This window comes from Brassica napus, chromosome C4 (assembly GCF_020379485.1).
Source record: "Brassica napus cultivar Da-Ae chromosome C4, Da-Ae, whole genome shotgun sequence".
NCBI classification, from domain to species: domain Eukaryota; kingdom Viridiplantae; phylum Streptophyta; class Magnoliopsida; order Brassicales; family Brassicaceae; genus Brassica; species Brassica napus.
Genome location: NC_063447.1, coordinates 36,186,785 through 36,205,189, shown reverse-complemented (window position 1 = coordinate 36,205,189; position 18,405 = coordinate 36,186,785). Strand labels below are relative to the sequence as shown.

Below are 18,405 nucleotides of genomic sequence, written 5' to 3'. Positions count from 1 at the left end.
TCAACTCTTTAAACTCGATTTCTCTGGGATGAAACCCATAATTTCCCATTCACGAATAAAGGGAGACAAAATCAAATTCTCACCCAAGTTCATTAACCCTAACTCACTCAATTTCACTATGATTTGGACGATTATTTCACCCAAAGCAAGTAACCTTCCCCCTTTCTTTTTATCAACATTAAAACTCCAACTTGAAGATACAACCAATTCCCAAACACCACATGAAGCATAGACATGAATCATGGTAGAAATAATGTGAAAATTTTGTGAACAATCAATGGAATATAGAAGACGGCGAAGAAGGTTGCCAAGGTTTTTTTTGTCGCTTTTTTTGTTCCTTTTTCGTTTTTTTTTTAAATCGATTTTTTAAAAATATATAAAAGTGAATATTCTCAAATATTTTGTTTCCATATTTTTAGGAACTGATTTCTTATCCGTAGAATACAACTAATATGTAGAAATCAGTTTCTACAGTTTTTTAGAATTATAGTAATGTTTAGAATTTGATTTCTACATGTTTTAGATTTATAGTAAATCTGTAGAAGTCGGTTTCTACATGTTTTAGAATTAGATTAATGTGTAGATTTCGATTTCTAAGAATTTTAGAATGGTAGGTTAAGCGCGGAATGTGTATTCTACATATTTGTAGAATACTCCTATTTACGTAGATCACGTATTCTAAACATTGTAGATTCAATGAAAAAAGTAGATTTCGTTTTCTACTTCGTAGAATGTCATTTCTACTTTTTTTAGAACATAATCTGAAATTTATAATTTTAACTTTTTTTATAACTGGAAAATATACCATTAAGTTCATATAGGTATTTTAACAAATGTTACTATTTTTCCAAATTTTTTTTGTTTGTAAAACTATTTATTAAAATTATTTTCATAAATATTAAAGGGTATTATAGGAAAATATGACACAAAATATAGACTAATTAGTCTAAAGGGACATAGTTACTATTTTTTTGCTCTAAAAAAATAGTTTTCCCAAAATAATTCTACAGCAATAAAATCTAAAAATAAAACCACAAAATCTAAAGAAAAAAAATCAAATCTATATAACCTCTACTAACCAATCTCTGAAAAAGAACGTAATCGCTTACAACTAGCGAAAAGAGAGAGTGAGATAAGGCTACGAGAGAAATTTTTTTTACTGATTCTCGCTTGGGATTGGTAATACAGCATAATATCTGATGCACTAATTACTTGCACTAAAATAATGTTGTGTAATTAATTACTGCTTTCAGAAAAAGCAAAGGAAATAATCATTTTTGAATCATGTCGTGTGATAAAGTCAATAAATATAGGGGTTCTTTCAAAAATGACTCAAAATTTCAAGTCAAACACAAAAATAACCAATGCTTTTTTGAAACTTTGTTATGTCCTATTCACCCTAGAAGTTCTAGTTATTCACGAAAATGTCATTACTTTTTTTTTTCGAAAATAAGGCTTTTACCTTACGATCCTCGTCTTCACCAAATATTTACAACTTTGCCATTGACATCAATACCTCAACCACCATGAACTACCAAATTGAGAGTGTTAATGTTTTGAATTTTTCTCATCCTTTCTCTTTTCCTATCCACACAAACCACATATCTTACACTTTCTCTCAAAATTCATAAAAAAAAAACTGAATATTTTGATTACAAATTATGTAAGGTTTATAAGCTCACGATTCTTGGTGATTAACGAGTAGGTAGTTGTTGTGGTGAAGTTATGGGTGATTGGAGAAACCACGCAAGTCATCTCACGAGTTCAAGGTATGAAATCGCGAAATACATTTTATTTTTCAGATCTGTTCGACGAAGAAGACTTCTTTAGAAGTCTTCTTCATCGACACGACTTCTTTAGAAGTCTTCTGGTCAATGCATAAGTTAGTTTTGCAATTGACATTTTGTGTGTTTTTAATATAAGACTTCCCTAGAAGTCTTCTAACTTTCCTTTGTAAACAAAAAATTTCGAAATTCCCAGAGAAGACTTCTTTATAACAAGATTACTTTTAAATTTGACCGAAGTTGGTCAGAAATTTGATTTTTTGTAGAAGACTTCTAAGGAAGTCTTCCTGACGAAAACTTCTACAGAAGTCTTCTGAAAGTCTTCCCTAAGTCTTCTTAATGCCGGAAGATGTCTGTGTGGGTTACTTTTGCAATTGAAAAATAATAGTAAAACATTTAGAAGTCTTCTCGAGTTTAATTATAGGTTTTGGTCAAATCTATGCCCGCGAGAAAAGACTTCTAGAGAAGTCATCCGACGAAAGACCTCTAAAGAAGTTTTCTCTCGAAAAGTCAAATATAGTTAATTACAAAAGTAACCCAGCAGACTTCTTGCGACATTGAGAAGACTTCCGGAATACTTAGAGAAGACTTCTTTTGAAGTATTCTCCATGTAGACTTCCCTAGAAGTCTTCTACAAAAAGTCAAAATTCTGACTAACTCCGGTCAAATTCAAAAGTAACATGTTTATCCGAAAAAATTTCAATTTCAAAAGTAAGCAAATATTTACAAAAGAAGACTTCCGAATATGTCTTCTGTAGAGTAGACTTCTTAAGAAGTCTTCCTTCGTAAATTTGCAATTGCAAAAATGACCTAAATAGAAGATTTCTTTTGAAGTCTACACAGAGTGGACTTCTTTTGAAGTCTACACAGAGTAGACTTCTTTTGAAGTCTTCCGTGGATGACTTCAAAAGAATTCTTCTACGTAAATATTTATTAAACTTCAAATTTATCCAAAATTAAAATGAATTTTTAATATCTTCTTGCTAATTCATGTTTATTAGTCAATATTAGAACTACTGAGTCGAATTTATAACTTAATTGGTGATAATTATGAAGTTAAAAACATTGATGTTTAATAATTTTTCTAGCTAAACCGAGAAATCTTCTGTAACTCTTCCTCATAGAAGACTTGTAGAAGACTTCATAATAAGTCTACTCCGATGATTTTGTTTTATTAAGTTGATGTTCTGTTTATGTGTTGTCTTCCTCATAAGATACAATTTTTAACTTCCATGAGATTTAAAATTTCAACTTTCACTTAAAATTCAATTTTGATCTTTTGTGAATTTGACTAAGGTTTCTTGAGAAGTCTTCTCTCTTAGTTTTAGCAAATTTTACTAAGTATTTTTGGTTGTTGTATTTATTTTGTGTGTGGGTAGAATGATTAAAATATTTTTTGCTATGTTGCATCAATAACTTTAATGAAGTCAAGTACTTTTGGCAAAACATGAACACATTTACCATTCTTTTGATTAACATCTCTTAAAGTTTACAAAATAATTCACAACTAAAATATTACACATACAAATCATTAAAAGACCATAAACAAAATTATTACACATCTAAATATTATTCCTCAACATAGATAAGTTTGGACTCCACTTCACATCATCTCTTTGTACCACTTTGGGCATAAGACTTTGGAAGACTTTCTCAAGACTTCGTGCATAAAATACATTAGAATATTTCCGAAGAAGTCTTCCGAGAGTCTTCCAAGAATTATCCCAGAAATCTTCCAAAATCTGTCTCAGATCTGAAAAATCTGCATATTCAAAAGCATTCAAATGACTTCAAAATAGAGAAGAGTTCAAAAATAATTTTTTAGATAATAAACAAAACAGTCACATTAGGTTGGTTCTATAATTTTTTAGAATCTAATATATAAAACACACAAAATACATATCCAAAATTTATACCACTCTAGCATAAAATGCATTAGAAGACTTTCTAAGAAGGCTTCTGAGAAGTCTTCTGAGAGTTTTCTGAGAAGTCTTCTGAGAGTCTTCTGAGAAGTCTTTCAAAGCCTCTCAGATCTAGAAAAACCTGCAAATTCAAAAACATTTAAATGACTTCAAAACAGAGAAAAACTTTAAAAATGAAAATTTTATGCTTGCAAAATAAACAAAACAGTCACACTATATTGAATCTATAGGTTTTTAGAATATAACATATAAACACTCACATCAATTCATATCCAAAATTTAGAGATCTAACTTTGAAACAATAAAGATGAGAATCATGTAATGAAAAACCTGCAAAAAGAAGATAAATTATTGAGAAGACATAAGAAAAAATGAGAAATTGATATAAAGTTTGGTGTTTTGATGTTCAAAGAGATTAGAGAGAGGTTAGAGAGTTTTAGAGTGAGAAACATTACATTTTTGTTGCATTCATTTGAAAGGAAGAAAGAGAATGTGTAAATTTTCTTTATATATGAAGACAACAATTCCAATTAGGTTAAATATCCCAGAAGAGTTTTGTAAGACTTATGGAAGACTTATGTAAGACTCATGGAAGACGTATGTAAGACTCATGGAAGACTTATGGAAGACTTTGATTTAGGCAGGAAACCTAAATTATTCCAAAATTTAGGCGGAAACCATAAATTTTACTTAAATTTTGGCGAGATGTGTCGGAAGACTTATTTTTAAGTTTTCTGTGAGTCTTCTAGACCATAAAATCAAATAACTATGCAAAAAAAACTTTAAAGTTAAAAAAAACTTAGAAAATGTTTAAATCAAATTATTAGATAGTTACTAAACATATATAGATCAATTTGAAAAAGAAAAAAAAAATGAAAATAAGATTTCAAATCTAACCCTAAAGATACCAACAATACAATAACATATGTTACCAAACCCTAAACCAATGACTCATGAACCAATCTACATTCACTCATCTATGTTGAAAATAATTCAATTTCAGATAAACTAAATTTACATCATTGAAAAATGTTTTTATTACATGATTGCAAATTTGAACCCATGAAAATATTTTTATAAAAATTTTAAATTATTTTTAAGATCTAATCCATGAGAAGACTTTCTATGGAAGACTCCTGAAAGACTTATGGAAGACTCCTGGAAGACTTATGGAAGACTCCTGAAAGACTTATGGAAGACTCCTGGAAGACTTATGGAAGGCTTTGATTTAGACGGGAAACCAAAATTATTCCAAAATTTAGGTGAAAACAATAAATTCTACTAAAATTTAGGCGGGATGTGTCTGAAGACTTCTTTTTAAGTCTTCTGTGAGTCTTCCAGACCCTAAAATCAATCAACTATGCAAAAAACACTTTCTTAAACTTAAAAAAAAACTTAGAAAGTGTTTAAATCAAGTTATTAGATAGTTACTAAACATATATAGGTCAATTTGAAAAATAAAAAAAAATGAAGAAAAGATTTCAGAATCTAACCCTAAGGATACATACAATACTATAACATATGTTACCAAACCCTAAACCAATGACTCATGAGCCAATATACATTCACTCATCTATGTTGAAAATGATTCAATTTTAGATGAACTAAATTTACTTCATTGAGAAATGTTTATTATTACATGATTTCAATTTTTAACCCATCAAAATATTTTTTTATAAAATTATAAAATTATTTTTAAGATCTACTGAACGAGAAGACTTACAAAGAAGTCATCATAGAGAAGACTTACAAAGAAGTCTTCTCTAACGGAGGGTTATAATGGTAAAATTGAATACAAGTTTTTTGTTTGTTCATAATGGTAGTTTTTTTTTTGACAGCAAAGCATTTACAGACTCATGTTGACTCTATAAACTAGATCGGTAACTTCGGGATAATTGTTTCCTAGCACGCACTGCGTGCTAAGCTATCCGTCCGAAGGTTCGCCGTCCGAGGTACATGGACGATGTCTGAGTTGAGGAAACTTCCTTTGAGAAGCTTGATGTCTTCCAGATAGCTTTCAAATGCTGGTCATTCTTCTGGTTCTGAAACAATCTTCACCAATTGAAAACAATCTGTTGCAAACGTTACCTAGGGTTTGTTGTAGTTTCACTAGGCTTTTGGGTTACTTTTGCATTTGATTGAATTTGGAGTACACTTTTGTATTCAAAATCAAGTTTTGAGTCATTTTTTGCAAATCTCCCATAAATATAATTAGATTGCATTATTTCAACAGAAATGACATTCTCTTTTAATTATGGTAAGAGATAGAATTGTTGTTCGAAAGAAAATAAAATTATGTCCGCTCGCTAATTCGTGGGTGTAAATGCATTTTAGAAAATCTAAATCTAATAATATATTTTGCATCTAAATTTATAAGATTAAATATATTTTTCAACATTCAGATTCGCCTAAATTTTTAAATATTTAAATTCAATCTTCATTACTTTTTAGTGTGGTAGATATTTGTAAATGAAGTATGTATGGATATTTTTGATTAGTTTGGTAGTTTTTAAACTTATATTATTATTGAGTTTTTTTTAGAAACAAATACGTATCAATTTCAGATATATATTAAATGTAACACCGTTTGGGTTGTTTGTCATTTGATGTAAGTTAGTTCCTAGATTACTTTCTCTCTTTTTTTATTGGAATTAAATAAACTGAAAATAAAAGCAACAATTAAATTATAGTTTTGAGAGACGAAGGACATGTCAATAAAAATCATTAAACTGAAATTCATTTTAATATATTGTTGAATTTATAAAACTTAGCTGGGATGATAGAATTAGTAGCACAATAAATATATTTGAGTTCATCATAACCCAGAAACCTTTTAAATTTTAGATTAAATTGTTATAAAACGCTTACCTGCAAAATTATTTATTTTAAAAGTCCATTATATAATTTCATTTAGATGTAAAATTTTTAAAAAGATTAACATTACCAATAAATACCTCTCCCATCACAAACCTTATCAGAATTTAAAACAACTACTTTAAGGTTGCAATACTTCTCAAACTCATTTCAGATCTAATAAAACTAATAATTAACTTTTACCATTTTAGACTATTTTGACTTAATACATAATTTCCACATAAATAATCCAGCCTCTTCGCAAATGAGAAAAATTAGCCACATTATGAAAATAACCAAGAAATTGATTTTTTTTTATTACTTGTTATAGATCAAAGATTTTTTAGAAACTCATATTTTGTGCGTCAAGCATGTGTTACACATTAAAAAACATCTGTAAGCATCCTAAACAAATATTATACATCATATAAAAATAATACCTTAAAAGTAGTGTAGACTGTAGATATATTAACATGTAAGATGTTCAGTAATTTTTGTAATATTAGATTCATTTTCCATTAATGTATAGTTTAATTCACGATCATAGTGTAAATGTACATATTATTTCCATATATCATATAGAAAGTTGATATGGTAAGAAATCAATTTTAATAGGAAGTAGAATATTTGTTTACCATCTTTATATTGATTCTTTGTTGTTTGTGTATTAAATTTTGATGTATAAAATAGAGTTCACAACAATACTATATATTTTATATGAATTTTAAACCATCAATTTTTTTTCATTAGTTGTATACATTAATTCTTTAAGTATAATCATTTATAAATATTTTTCAACATATCCAACTTCTAATTTGTACTTCATGCAAGTTTGAAAAATCCAAAATTGACGCAAAGAGAATGAGTCAGTAGAGATGACACTGGAGATCATTTATTTTATAATTTTTATTAAATAAGTCCAATCTTCTTATTAAGAATTACATTTATTTAATATTCATATTATTATTTATCATAAATAAATCCACAGATCTGATACAAATATTATAATACTTTATTTTAATGGAACTAAAGATATTTAGATATTTATTGTTAAAAATGTAATATAGAATTTAGGTTGTGTATTATATTCACAACATTTAGCAAGAACTCGTACAAGGAACATTGCAGTCACAAAATCCTTTAGGATCCGAACAAACACTACTACCAGTAGGTCTATATTTCTTTTTACACTCATTTCGACGTAGTAACGAAAAACAAGGTATTTTGTGCTAACTGGAATTTTAAATGGACATAGTTTTATTTTTCTTTTCTGTGCATGTGTCTTCATTCATCAATGATGTTAGATACAAAATCTCAAATTTTATAAGGAAGAAAAAATAATAATAATATTGATTTATTTATGAATTATAAAACTTATTTATCAGCAAGAACTGCTTAATAAAATTTTGTTTAAAACATTATAAAAAAAGGCACATAGATTTTCAGTTACGAATAGGTGTAATGACGTTTTAATCAAACTAGGTGTTTTCCTGCACCATGTGCAGTAAAAAAATTTAAAATATTTTTAACAGATAAATATAAATTATATTTTAAAATTATATTTTATTAATATTTTAAATTTCTTTTTCGTATTTAATTTAATTAAAAATAAAAATTATATTTAAGAATATGCATGTATATATTTGAAATTATAATCTTAGTTAGATTTTTCTATCTATTTATTTTAATTAAATATATTAAATAAATTTGTAAAAGTTGCATAATTACAAAAAATTAAAATTAAACAATATTTATAAAATTTGCAGATATATAAGAAAATAATAATTTTACGATTAAATTCTTATAATTTTCTAAAAAATTGTATACATTTTTGAAAATTTTAGTAATAAAATTGTATAATTTAAAAATATATAACTAAATTATATTTTGAAATTTATAATGCCATATTTGAATATATTTATTTTAATGATGATTTATGAGTTATTCCTATATTCTAAAAAAATTTCCAAAAATATAAATTGATAATATATGAATTATTACCATATTTTTAAAATTTTTACCAAAAATATAAATTAACATTAATTGCAATTGTCCATGTCATATTAAGCTATAAGACAAGTCATCAATTTCAGTAGCTATGTCATATTTGTTTTGTGAAACTGATTGTAGAAAGGACATGTGGCAAAACCACTTCGCAAATATAGTCTAGGGGATTCTAATATACGGATTTTGAGTACAATATATTTTGACTTTTCAAACTTGTAATAAAAATATTTATGTATAGGAAAACTGAAGTTTATTTATATTATTACTGTAAAACAATTAATTAGGAGCAAAAAAAAATTACTTAGTGAATCAAGGGAAAGAGGAAACGGGTTGTTCTTCTTCTTATTCCATAGACAACAATACATATATATAGGAATACAATACTAGAGTTTAGAACCTCTAGAACATGGGCTTATGGGCCTATATGGACATCCATAAAATAGTTCATAACACTCTCCCTTGGATGTCCATTATACAAAAAATCCTAAAGCGCATAAGATGCTGCCTCATTAAAAACCTTACCAGGAAAACCCAGTGGGAAAAACCATGGTGAAAGAAAAAAGAACTCAGTGCGCATCTACTCTCCCTGATGAGAACATATCTTTAGATGTCTGATAGGACACAATTTGTGATGAATTAGCTCCTTCTTCTTGGGGTTGGACCGGTTTACTTCTCTTGACAAATTTGACACTCCTCACTAAAACTTGAATATCTTGGTGACCGTAGGACAAAATGACTTCAAAGCACTTGGAAATCGAAACTAACATCCATGTCTAACTTTAAGCACCGATCTGACTCTGTTAAGATGGAAATATTGAGTGGTAATTTAAATATCATACGATATTATGTATTCAGACATAGCTTGTACATATCCCACGAAAACAGCCATATCTCGAGTTCTATAATGGATAATGACTTGATTCAAATTGGAGATGAAAATAGACTCAAAAATATTTCTCTGGACACCAATTTCATATTTTAATTCCATCTAAAAGGTCTCCTTTGATTGGAAAACTTTTGACCTTTGATTCTGTCTCAAGAATGGAATGTGTTCATACATTGATTCTTCTTCAAGTATGATTGATCTATCTCATTTTCTCATGCTTCTTAAATCTCGAAAAATACTTTGGAAGATTGATGACATTTCTCTTTAGGTGTCTATCATTAGCGTGTTATTTGTTGCCTCGTTAAAACCTTGACATGGAAAAAGCAGTGGCACAAAACCAATAATAAGGAAAAAGAGTACAACCACACGCATCATCATATTCTCCCCCTGGAAGCATCATCTTTGGGAGATGTATAATCATCATACATATCATCCTTCTAGGAATGGATATAAAAATATTCTCAATGAATAAATTCGTTTGATTTTCAGATAATCTCTTAGACCATTAGGCTCGTAGTCCATAGCCTCTCTTTCACACAAAATTTCATATTTTGGTCTATTTGGAATCCAAGCACAAATTTCATTTTATAGATAATTTTCTAAACATTCACATTATGCATACTTATACATATGAGTTATTCTTTTGCTTCTCGTAAAATTTACAAGTATGACTATCCTTCTTGTCATACGAAATCACATCTTTCAATCATGAAAGAGATCAGTAAATTTTCTAATATTATGGTACTCATGAACAAAAATTATTTTCTTTATATGCTCAATTTATGCGTGCAAAATTCGTGCATGTGCGAAATAGATATTTTCAGATCTGACTAGTGCACAATCTGTGCGAATCTCGGTCCGTGCATAATTCGGACTAATATTTCTACGAGCAAATGCAATAATAACTGTTATCCGCATAAATCGTACTACTTTGTGCATACTTTGTCCAGTAGTGTTCTCGAGAACTAGCACTTATTGTTTATCGCAGCCCAAGTCCTTATGGGGTTTACTGCTTCTTACAATTTACATCCTTCTCGATCTTTCACATAATTTTCATTTTCCAATGGCTTTCAATTCTTGCCAGACTAAAGAAACTTGAAAGTTGATGCTTCCACCACATGATGATGTGTTTTTTTATAATCAATTATAGGTCTTTGTGATAATCCTTGTGCAATTACTTCATCGCATCTCATGATTTTGTTATTACATCTATTTTTCATATAAAGAATTGTTTATATGCCATTGGCTTTACACCATTAGGTGTACGGACTACCGGTCCGAATACTATTCTCTTTCAAAGAGATTTTAAACTTTGCATCTATTGTTTTTTTTTCTTTTCGGCCATTTATCACATTGTCTACACTTTTCAAAAGATGATTAATGATTCTCATTCTCATCAACTGCTACATTGTATGCATAAGTATTCACGACGTCGATTTGATCGGTTCCATATTGTTCAAGACATGACATATTGAGATTTCTTTATTCTCAGGTACCTGATTATCTTTCTTGTCATGTTTTATATCTCTTCTCGAGATCTTTAATATTTCATTCCTCGATTCTGCCATTCTTATACATACTCCTATTTCGAAGATTATTATATTTGAGACCGATAGGTCTATCACGCTTCAGACGTTCTTTAGACTCATTAGCAGTTTGAAATTGTCCTTTTGGGATATTCATTTTAACTGGAGCATTTACAGCTGATACTTGTGACTTAATCACTTTCTTAGGGTAAATAAATGAGTCTGGCAACTCATATGCTAATCTTTGTAATAGAATTATCTCCATACATTCATTTTGGACTTTTATTTACGCTTTTTAGTCCGAAGATCAATGATAATTCATTCAACTCATTCATTCTCCAGCTGTTTATTTTCTCCCCCTAATGTTGGAGGGACTAACTATGAGTCTTTAAATAAATTTTATAAAATCAAAATAAGATTTTATCATCAATGGAGATCATATCCAACATATTCATAACCTCCTTTGAGGTCCCATCTTCTAGCGGTGTGGTGGAACAACTACAACTTATTCAGATTTTCTAGATGTGGATTTTTGGTTCATGACCCAAAACCAATTTGATGGGGAGAGTTCTTAATTACTCTTTGGCATTATGCGAATCAGTGCTGATGCATTTTAAATATGAACATTAGCTACAAGATGTTCATCATATATTCATAAATGCATAAAATAATCACCAAAGCGTGATTTCACCAATATTACCTATTAGTCTCCCAAACATTAGGTTGCAGATCTATGACAAGGATACATACGACCTTTTTGTCGAAGCATTAATTATAAACATATGGTGGATGATCAGTCCACAAGTGGGTGATCAAACCCACAAAACAACCCCTTGTATAAATAGATTATAAATCTATTTGAGTGGTGAAAATTGTATTCTTATTTTGCCTTGTAAGCAAACAGCATATAGCAGATCATTCGTAAGAATCTTCTAGTTCTTCAACGAATGTTCATATGATTATCATTCGCATCATTACTAAACCGGAATGGCATAACCGGTTTGCCAAACATTACACTTCCAATAAACTTCTGGTTTACTATTACATGTATCTCAATTTTCTAATCATTGTGTAGTACAACACAATAGGCCTTGGGTAATACTTTTGATTGAAGGTATTCAACATTTTCCTTTACTTAGTGTCTCAAACATTGTTTGATTTTAAATCCCCTCGTTTTATTTTATAAATGACTTCTTGAGTCTCTTTCTAGTGTGAACATACTTCTGGATGTTTCACTTATTATGGATGTGGGATTCTCTAATTCTCTCCCTCGAGATAATGACACTCCAAGTTCATATATCTAGAATTGAATCCCACTTTAGAATCAACAACATACCCAATTTAAAGTCATGATTTATATCTTAGATCATTTTGACCTTTGAGACTTACGAAAGCATAACACAGTAATGATAACACAGTAATGATTTCAACTTGTGTTCCCATAGGCAAACATGTATCTGCTCCTCTAGAGCTTCCAATAATCTTGATACTAGAATACATTGTACTCACACACTAACTTCTTTTCTAACAGGATAAGGGAAATATCATCCTTATTTTTTCACTTCTTGTGAGAATATCTTTTTGAAAGAAACTTATTGGACTTTACTTTGACCATATATATATATATATCTATATTAACGTCTATAACCACTTTTGTAGCCACTTCTTTGGAAAATAATGTGGTCTTTTGTTTCTCAATATATCAAGTAGACGTGATTCATCATCTTACATCAGTAATAGCTCATTATTTTTCTCAATCTCGAGAAGACAAGATATAATTATAAACTTTTTTTACTCTCTTTTTTCTTGTGTCTTATGGACAACATTACTCATGTGAAAATTAAAAAAAATTCAATATACATGCAACATTACAAATTTCTTCGAGAAATTTTACTTTTAAACTTAACATCCAACATAGTTGAGATTTATTACAGACTTCAAGTCTTTTAATATTTAGATGCAAAATACATAATGAGCTTTAGATAATCAAATTAAGATGATAATACCTTTCTTTCGATTGCTCTGCAAAATTTATGGATTTTTATGGTCAAGCTTTAAATTTAAAACTCTATACAATGGTAATGAAATATAATAATCAAATTATATAAAAATATGTATTAACATAAATATTTTATTATACTAAGAAATAAATAATAATTTATATTTTTTTTCATCACTAACTTTTACTAGCATATTAGTGATCTCTGTATTGACTAGTTTTAAACTAAGAATTCAGATAAAAATCAGATGACATATCGATTAATTCACATAATCAAATTTTAATTGACTATGAATATATATCAAACATGATAAATAATACTTATCTCAAGGGAGAAGTGACCTGAAAGTGGAGATTTGACATGGTGACGGAAACACACTTCTTGTAAAATCTGTCTTTTATAAATAATCAAGATTTTTGCTCATAGAAATATGGCCTTTTCGTTAGTAAACATCACTATATAAAATCCGATGCATCAACTATAAGACTATAAACCATACATGTGTATTATGTCTAACATAATTATTGTTTGCAAATATAAAACATGGTGAGCGTTAGAACAAATGGTCGATTAAGCCGACTTAAAAACAATACCAAATCCTTAATGGGTTAGACCTACTTAAAAGTTAAAACACTTCATTCTCCTTTTTCATATAATGATATTTCTGTCAAACAAGATTCCAATAAAACTTATGCGATTTAAAATATTGGATGAATCTATAGTCAAAGGTTATTAAATTATGCACAAGCATGGATAATGAAACAACTAAACGAAAATATCAAAAACAAATATATTATACTTATTGATAGATTATCAATCAGATCAATAAGCCAATAAGAATTTATGAGCGATTCAATTATAAATCATGAGATTACTTATCTCAAGGGATGTTGGTTCCATGTTTGAAGATGAGTTTCAAGTAAGACGTCCTTCGCTCGATCTCGCCGATATCAAACCACTAAACCAATAGTTAGTTCGAATGGTAATAATCAGAGATGTTGGAAATCGATGGAGAATAGAGGATCACTCGTAGTCACGATGATACTTTCGACTAGATACAGAAACCTCCTAAAAGAACAAAGACGTTTTTTTTCTTTTTCTAAGGTAGTTAAGAGTTTTTCAAAATGTCTAGGTTTCGTGCTGATAACTTGTTGTGAATCAGAGAAAGAGGAAACAGGTTGTTTTTCTTCTTATTCCATAGACAACAATACATATATATAGAAATACAATACGAACCTCTAAAACATGGGCTTATATGCACATCCATAAAATAATTCATAACACTTACGAGTATAAAATGAAGATAACGAGTTACGAGTATAAAATGAAGATAAATGGATAATAATTTCAAGTAGATGTTGAAATGAGGATTTAATTATACTACTCCAGGGAATGATTACAATCGTATCTTTATTCAACTAGGATAGTGAGATATTGGGAGAGCTCAGTTTTAGAGCTCTGGTCAATATAAGCTCTCCTGAGAATCTGGTCGACAGGTCGAGTAAGTTACACGATCAAACAGTTTTGCACCATGGTTATGAGCCTTATGACATCTCCATTGATAAAAACGTTGGCTCTTGATGGATGCTCTCCTGCAAACATGCAGTTCGAATAGTATCATACAAAAATTACATATTATTCTAGTGTGAGCTATGGTTTTTTTTTTTTATTCAGAGTATTAATATGGCATGGAAAGGTATCAACTGGACCAGCATGGCTCAAGCAAGTTGGTCTAAAGTAGTTTATATTTGGGGAAATATCGAAGTTTGTTTTTGCCCAACTCGGCTTGACTATCAGTCGGCCAGGGCGGTTCTGAGATTATGAGAGCCACAAACAATTTAGCAATGATTTTTTTTTTAATTATAAATTTGGAGGCCTTTTTCTAGGTAATTTTTTTTTTTTAAATGGAGGCCCTATGCCAATGTCTATGCCTAAGACCACCCCTGCAGTTGCACAAAGAAACCTAAATATGGTATGAGCTTATGCACTGCATTTTTTTTCTATGTTTAGAAGAATACTGAGGAAACTGGTGAATACCTACCTTGTCAGGAAGCTCCAATGGTGTAAAAATCCAATCTTATTTTGCAACCTTCTCTAGACCCCTGCAGCTGTTTTAGCCTCAGGACTTGCCTTTCCCCTGAAATGAAATAGGGAACACCCATCTTTTATCCATGTTGCAAAACAATGAGAAATAGCTACATGGATAAGCTTTTTTTTTTTGTTTGTTCAGAAACAAAACCTCAGAGGAGCCTTTGCGAATTTTCCTGGTTGGAGTCCTCATTGTGACAAACTCCTCAGCCGCTGTGGGGTGAACACCCACTGTTGCGTCAAAGTCAGCCTTAGTTAGGCCAGCTTTTACAGCAACCCCAAATCCCTACCAAATTGAAAGAAAAAAATCATCTCAAATCATATAAATGTCTCCTGCGTTTATTTTTTTCAGAGAAGATGAACCATGTTGATAGTGAAACCTGGATTATTTCTGGTGAATCATCTCCACACATGTGAACACCGAGAACTTTATCGGTGTTTGCACAGACAATGAGTTTCATAAACACCCGGTCTGGAAGTCCTGAAAGCGTAGCCTTCAATGGCTTAAAATTTGATGTGAAAACATCTATGTCCCCATATTGTTCTCTGGCCTGCTCTTCAGTTAGACCAACTGTTCCAATAGGTGGTTGAGAGAAGACAGCGCAGGGAACAGCTCTAGTTGAATAAAGAACACATAAAGGATAAAAAACATCAAAAGACAGACTACAGATAACAGTTATAGAATGTTCTTGATCTTAAAAGGAGTAGCACATACAACTAAACAGAGAATTCTTAGAAACTCAAAAGGTTAACACTGGTCAAGACTGTCATGTTACCTATGATCAGGCTTTGTTGGTTCGTTTTGGAACAAAGTTTTAGCCAATGCACCTCCCTCCATCAAGGCGACCGGAGTCAAGTTAATCCGGTCAGTAACATCCCCAACAGCCCATATCGAAGGAACAGATGTCCGTGAATATTCATCAACCTTACCAAACAAAGTAGCAACGTGGAGATAACTTTCAGCAATGCAAAAAAACAGCCAAACATTATCACATCAATAGGTAACCATTAGATCATACCTCTATTGCTCCATTTTTCGCCAGTTTTACTCCAACATTTTCCAATCCTAAGTTCTGTTATTACAACCAACATGGCACCAATGACCAAATCATATTCTACAATCAATGAACTTTGCTAACAGTTTTCCATTCATAAACATCCTTAAAGTAAAAATCACAGTATACCTTTGTATTGGGCTTGCGACCAGTTGCAAACATAACATGTGAAAACCCATCAACAGTTCCCTTGCTAGTCTTCAGAGACAAAGAGCCATCTCCAGATTTCATGATGGCTTCAGGGGACTCCTCTGTGTGGAACTCAATGCCTCTCAAAGACATCTGCTCTCCAACAAAATCCCTAACCTACGAACAAGAACAACAACTAAAATAAGAAGAAAATAACACCAAAAAGGATAAACAAAAGTAGCCAAAAGTTACTCACGTCTTCATCAAATCCCCTTAGCACCTTCTTTTGCCTAATAAACACATGAACTTCACTGTTAAGACCATTAAAGATTCCCGCAAACTCCAGGGCTATGTAGCCACCACCAACGATGGCAATCTTCTTGGGCATGGAGGGCAAATCAAGCGCGGCATCTGAATCAATAGCAAACTCTCTTCCTGGAATGTCAGGAATGAAGGGACGTCCACCAACTGCAATCAGAATGTTTCTAGTAGTATAGATTCTCCCATCTACATCAACAGTGTGTGGGTCTATAACCTGCACACAAACTCAAACTCAAAATCCATATTCTTCCAAGTAATACATAGAAGCATGATGAACTATTATTAAGCCTACCTTTCCACGGCCTTCGATCAACTTGACATTAGCATTGTTGAGTATATTCTTATAGATACCAGTCAGAAGCTGCAACTCAGCGTTCTTGTTGGCAATCAATGTCCTCCAGTCATGAGAAGGGTCGGTGTCATACTTCCAACCAAAGCCGTGACTGTCTTCAAACTCGTGAGTGTATTTGGATGCATACACTAGTAACTTCTTTGGCACACATCCTCTTAGTACACACCTGTAGAGTATGTACCACAACAACTTCACTCATTCATTTTGAAAAAGAAAAGAAAAAAGTATTGACCTTTTTAGTCTAAAACAGCTTAGAATGAGACTTCTCTACACAAAAGTGCATAAATGTGGAAGCTTTCAAATGTAATTAAAGTTACTAAACCTTCCGACAAAAAATGTTTCAAACTGATCTCGTGGTCTGGTCTCTAAGCATATAAAGTTTTGATTTTTAAATGTATGAAGTTGTAGGCTTCTCTACACAGTCAGTATCTAAAGTGCCTAAAGGTGGGAGCTTTCAAATGTAATTAAGGTTACTAAACATCTTCCGACAACAAATGCTTCAGACTGATCTTGTAGTTTGGTCTCTAAGCATATTAAGTTTTGATTTTTAAGTATATGAAGTTGTAGGGGAAAGAAGGCTTACGTTCCTCCGACGCCTCCGGCTGTATCGGAAGAGATGGTGGAGAAAGGGAGCTCGCAGACGGCGGCAGATGCTCCGAAGCTCGTGGCGAAGCGGGAGGCACGGACGCCGCCGCTTCCGGCGCCGATAGTGAAGAGGGCGAAGTCGTAGCGAAGGTCAGAGTCTGTTCCGTTGTCGTTTTGGGCACGGAGAGAGAAGCGGCGAGAGGGATTGTAGCGGTGGTTTGAGAGTAAGGTGAGACGGGGACGGAGAGACGAGAGATAACGAGAGATAGATGATGATGATGAAGATGATGGTAGATGGGTTGAGATTGGGAGTTTTCTGCAGAGGGTTTGAAGAGATGGAGAAGATGAAAGTGTAGTGGTCAGCTTCGGAGTCGTAGCCATCTTTTGCGTTCTCGCTCTCTCGACTTTTCTTCGTTTTAAGTTTCTGTGCGTATAGTTTTTTTTCTTTCCCAACGATTCTCTTGGATTTTATATGTTTTGACTCTGATTGTCGGTACAACAGTTACGGCTGTAAAGGTAAAAGATTTAGACCATGATTAACGCTAAAATCAAATGAGTTTTTTAATTTTTTTTTATTTTTTTTTATCTAAAAAAATAAAAAATCAACCAATCGCGGATCGCTACGTGTCAGTGGGATCTGCGAACAATGCAAAAAACTAGCCAACAGCGATCCTTATTCTTGCTTTTCTGCAACCCGTTTTTTCTTTTTTGTAGGCTCCCCCTCTTAAAACCCCACTAAAATCTCCTCTCCCTCCTCCGATAATCTTGCCCTTATACACACACATTAATTCATCTCAAACAAAACCGCAAAACAGTATTTTAGCGTAATTTTTACACTAAAACCTCTCCCACCTAATTGTAAAAATCACATCATTTTAATTTCATAGTAAATTTGGC

The 18,405-nt window shown here is 31.3% G+C and overlaps 1 protein-coding gene across 2 annotated transcripts; it reads right to left on the bottom strand.

Moving 5' to 3' along the window:
- Positions 1 to 14,215: 14,215 nt before the first annotated feature.
- On the bottom strand, positions 14,216 to 18,199 carry LOC106365765 (glutathione reductase, chloroplastic). Of its 2 annotated transcripts, XM_013805252.3 has the most exons (10): positions 17,507 to 17,972; positions 16,864 to 17,089; positions 16,507 to 16,785; positions 16,251 to 16,427; positions 16,086 to 16,139; positions 15,843 to 15,991; positions 15,447 to 15,681; positions 15,218 to 15,352; positions 15,020 to 15,115; positions 14,216 to 14,570 (listed from the first exon to the last, which is right to left on the bottom strand). In XM_013805252.3, exons 1-9 carry the CDS (start codon positions 17,887 to 17,889, stop codon positions 15,098 to 15,100), a joined length of 1,656 nt encoding a protein of 551 aa, XP_013660706.2. In that variant the 5' UTR covers positions 17,890 to 17,972; the 3' UTR covers positions 14,216 to 14,570; positions 15,020 to 15,097. The 2 variants fall into 2 exon arrangements, with proteins under 2 accessions (XP_013660706.2, XP_022567101.2); XM_022711380.2 differs by lacking the exon at positions 16,086 to 16,139 and having other exon boundaries at positions 17,507 to 18,199.
- Between the last annotated feature and the right edge of the window lie 206 nt (positions 18,200 to 18,405).

Bases quoted from the DNA above. Each gene is read 5' to 3' on its own strand.
- LOC106365765 (XM_013805252.3), bottom strand. From the start codon at position 17,889: ATGGCTACGACTCCGAAGCTGACCACTACACTTTCATCTTCTCCATCT. The intron at 17,090-17,506 runs GTAAGCCTTCTT...CATACTCTACAG, and splicing joins GCCGGAGGCGTCGGAGGAAC to GTGTGTACTAAGAGGATGTG. The intron at 16,140-16,250 runs GTATACTGTGAT...TTGTAATAACAG, and splicing joins GTCGCAAGCCCAATACAAAG to AACTTAGGATTGGAAAATGT.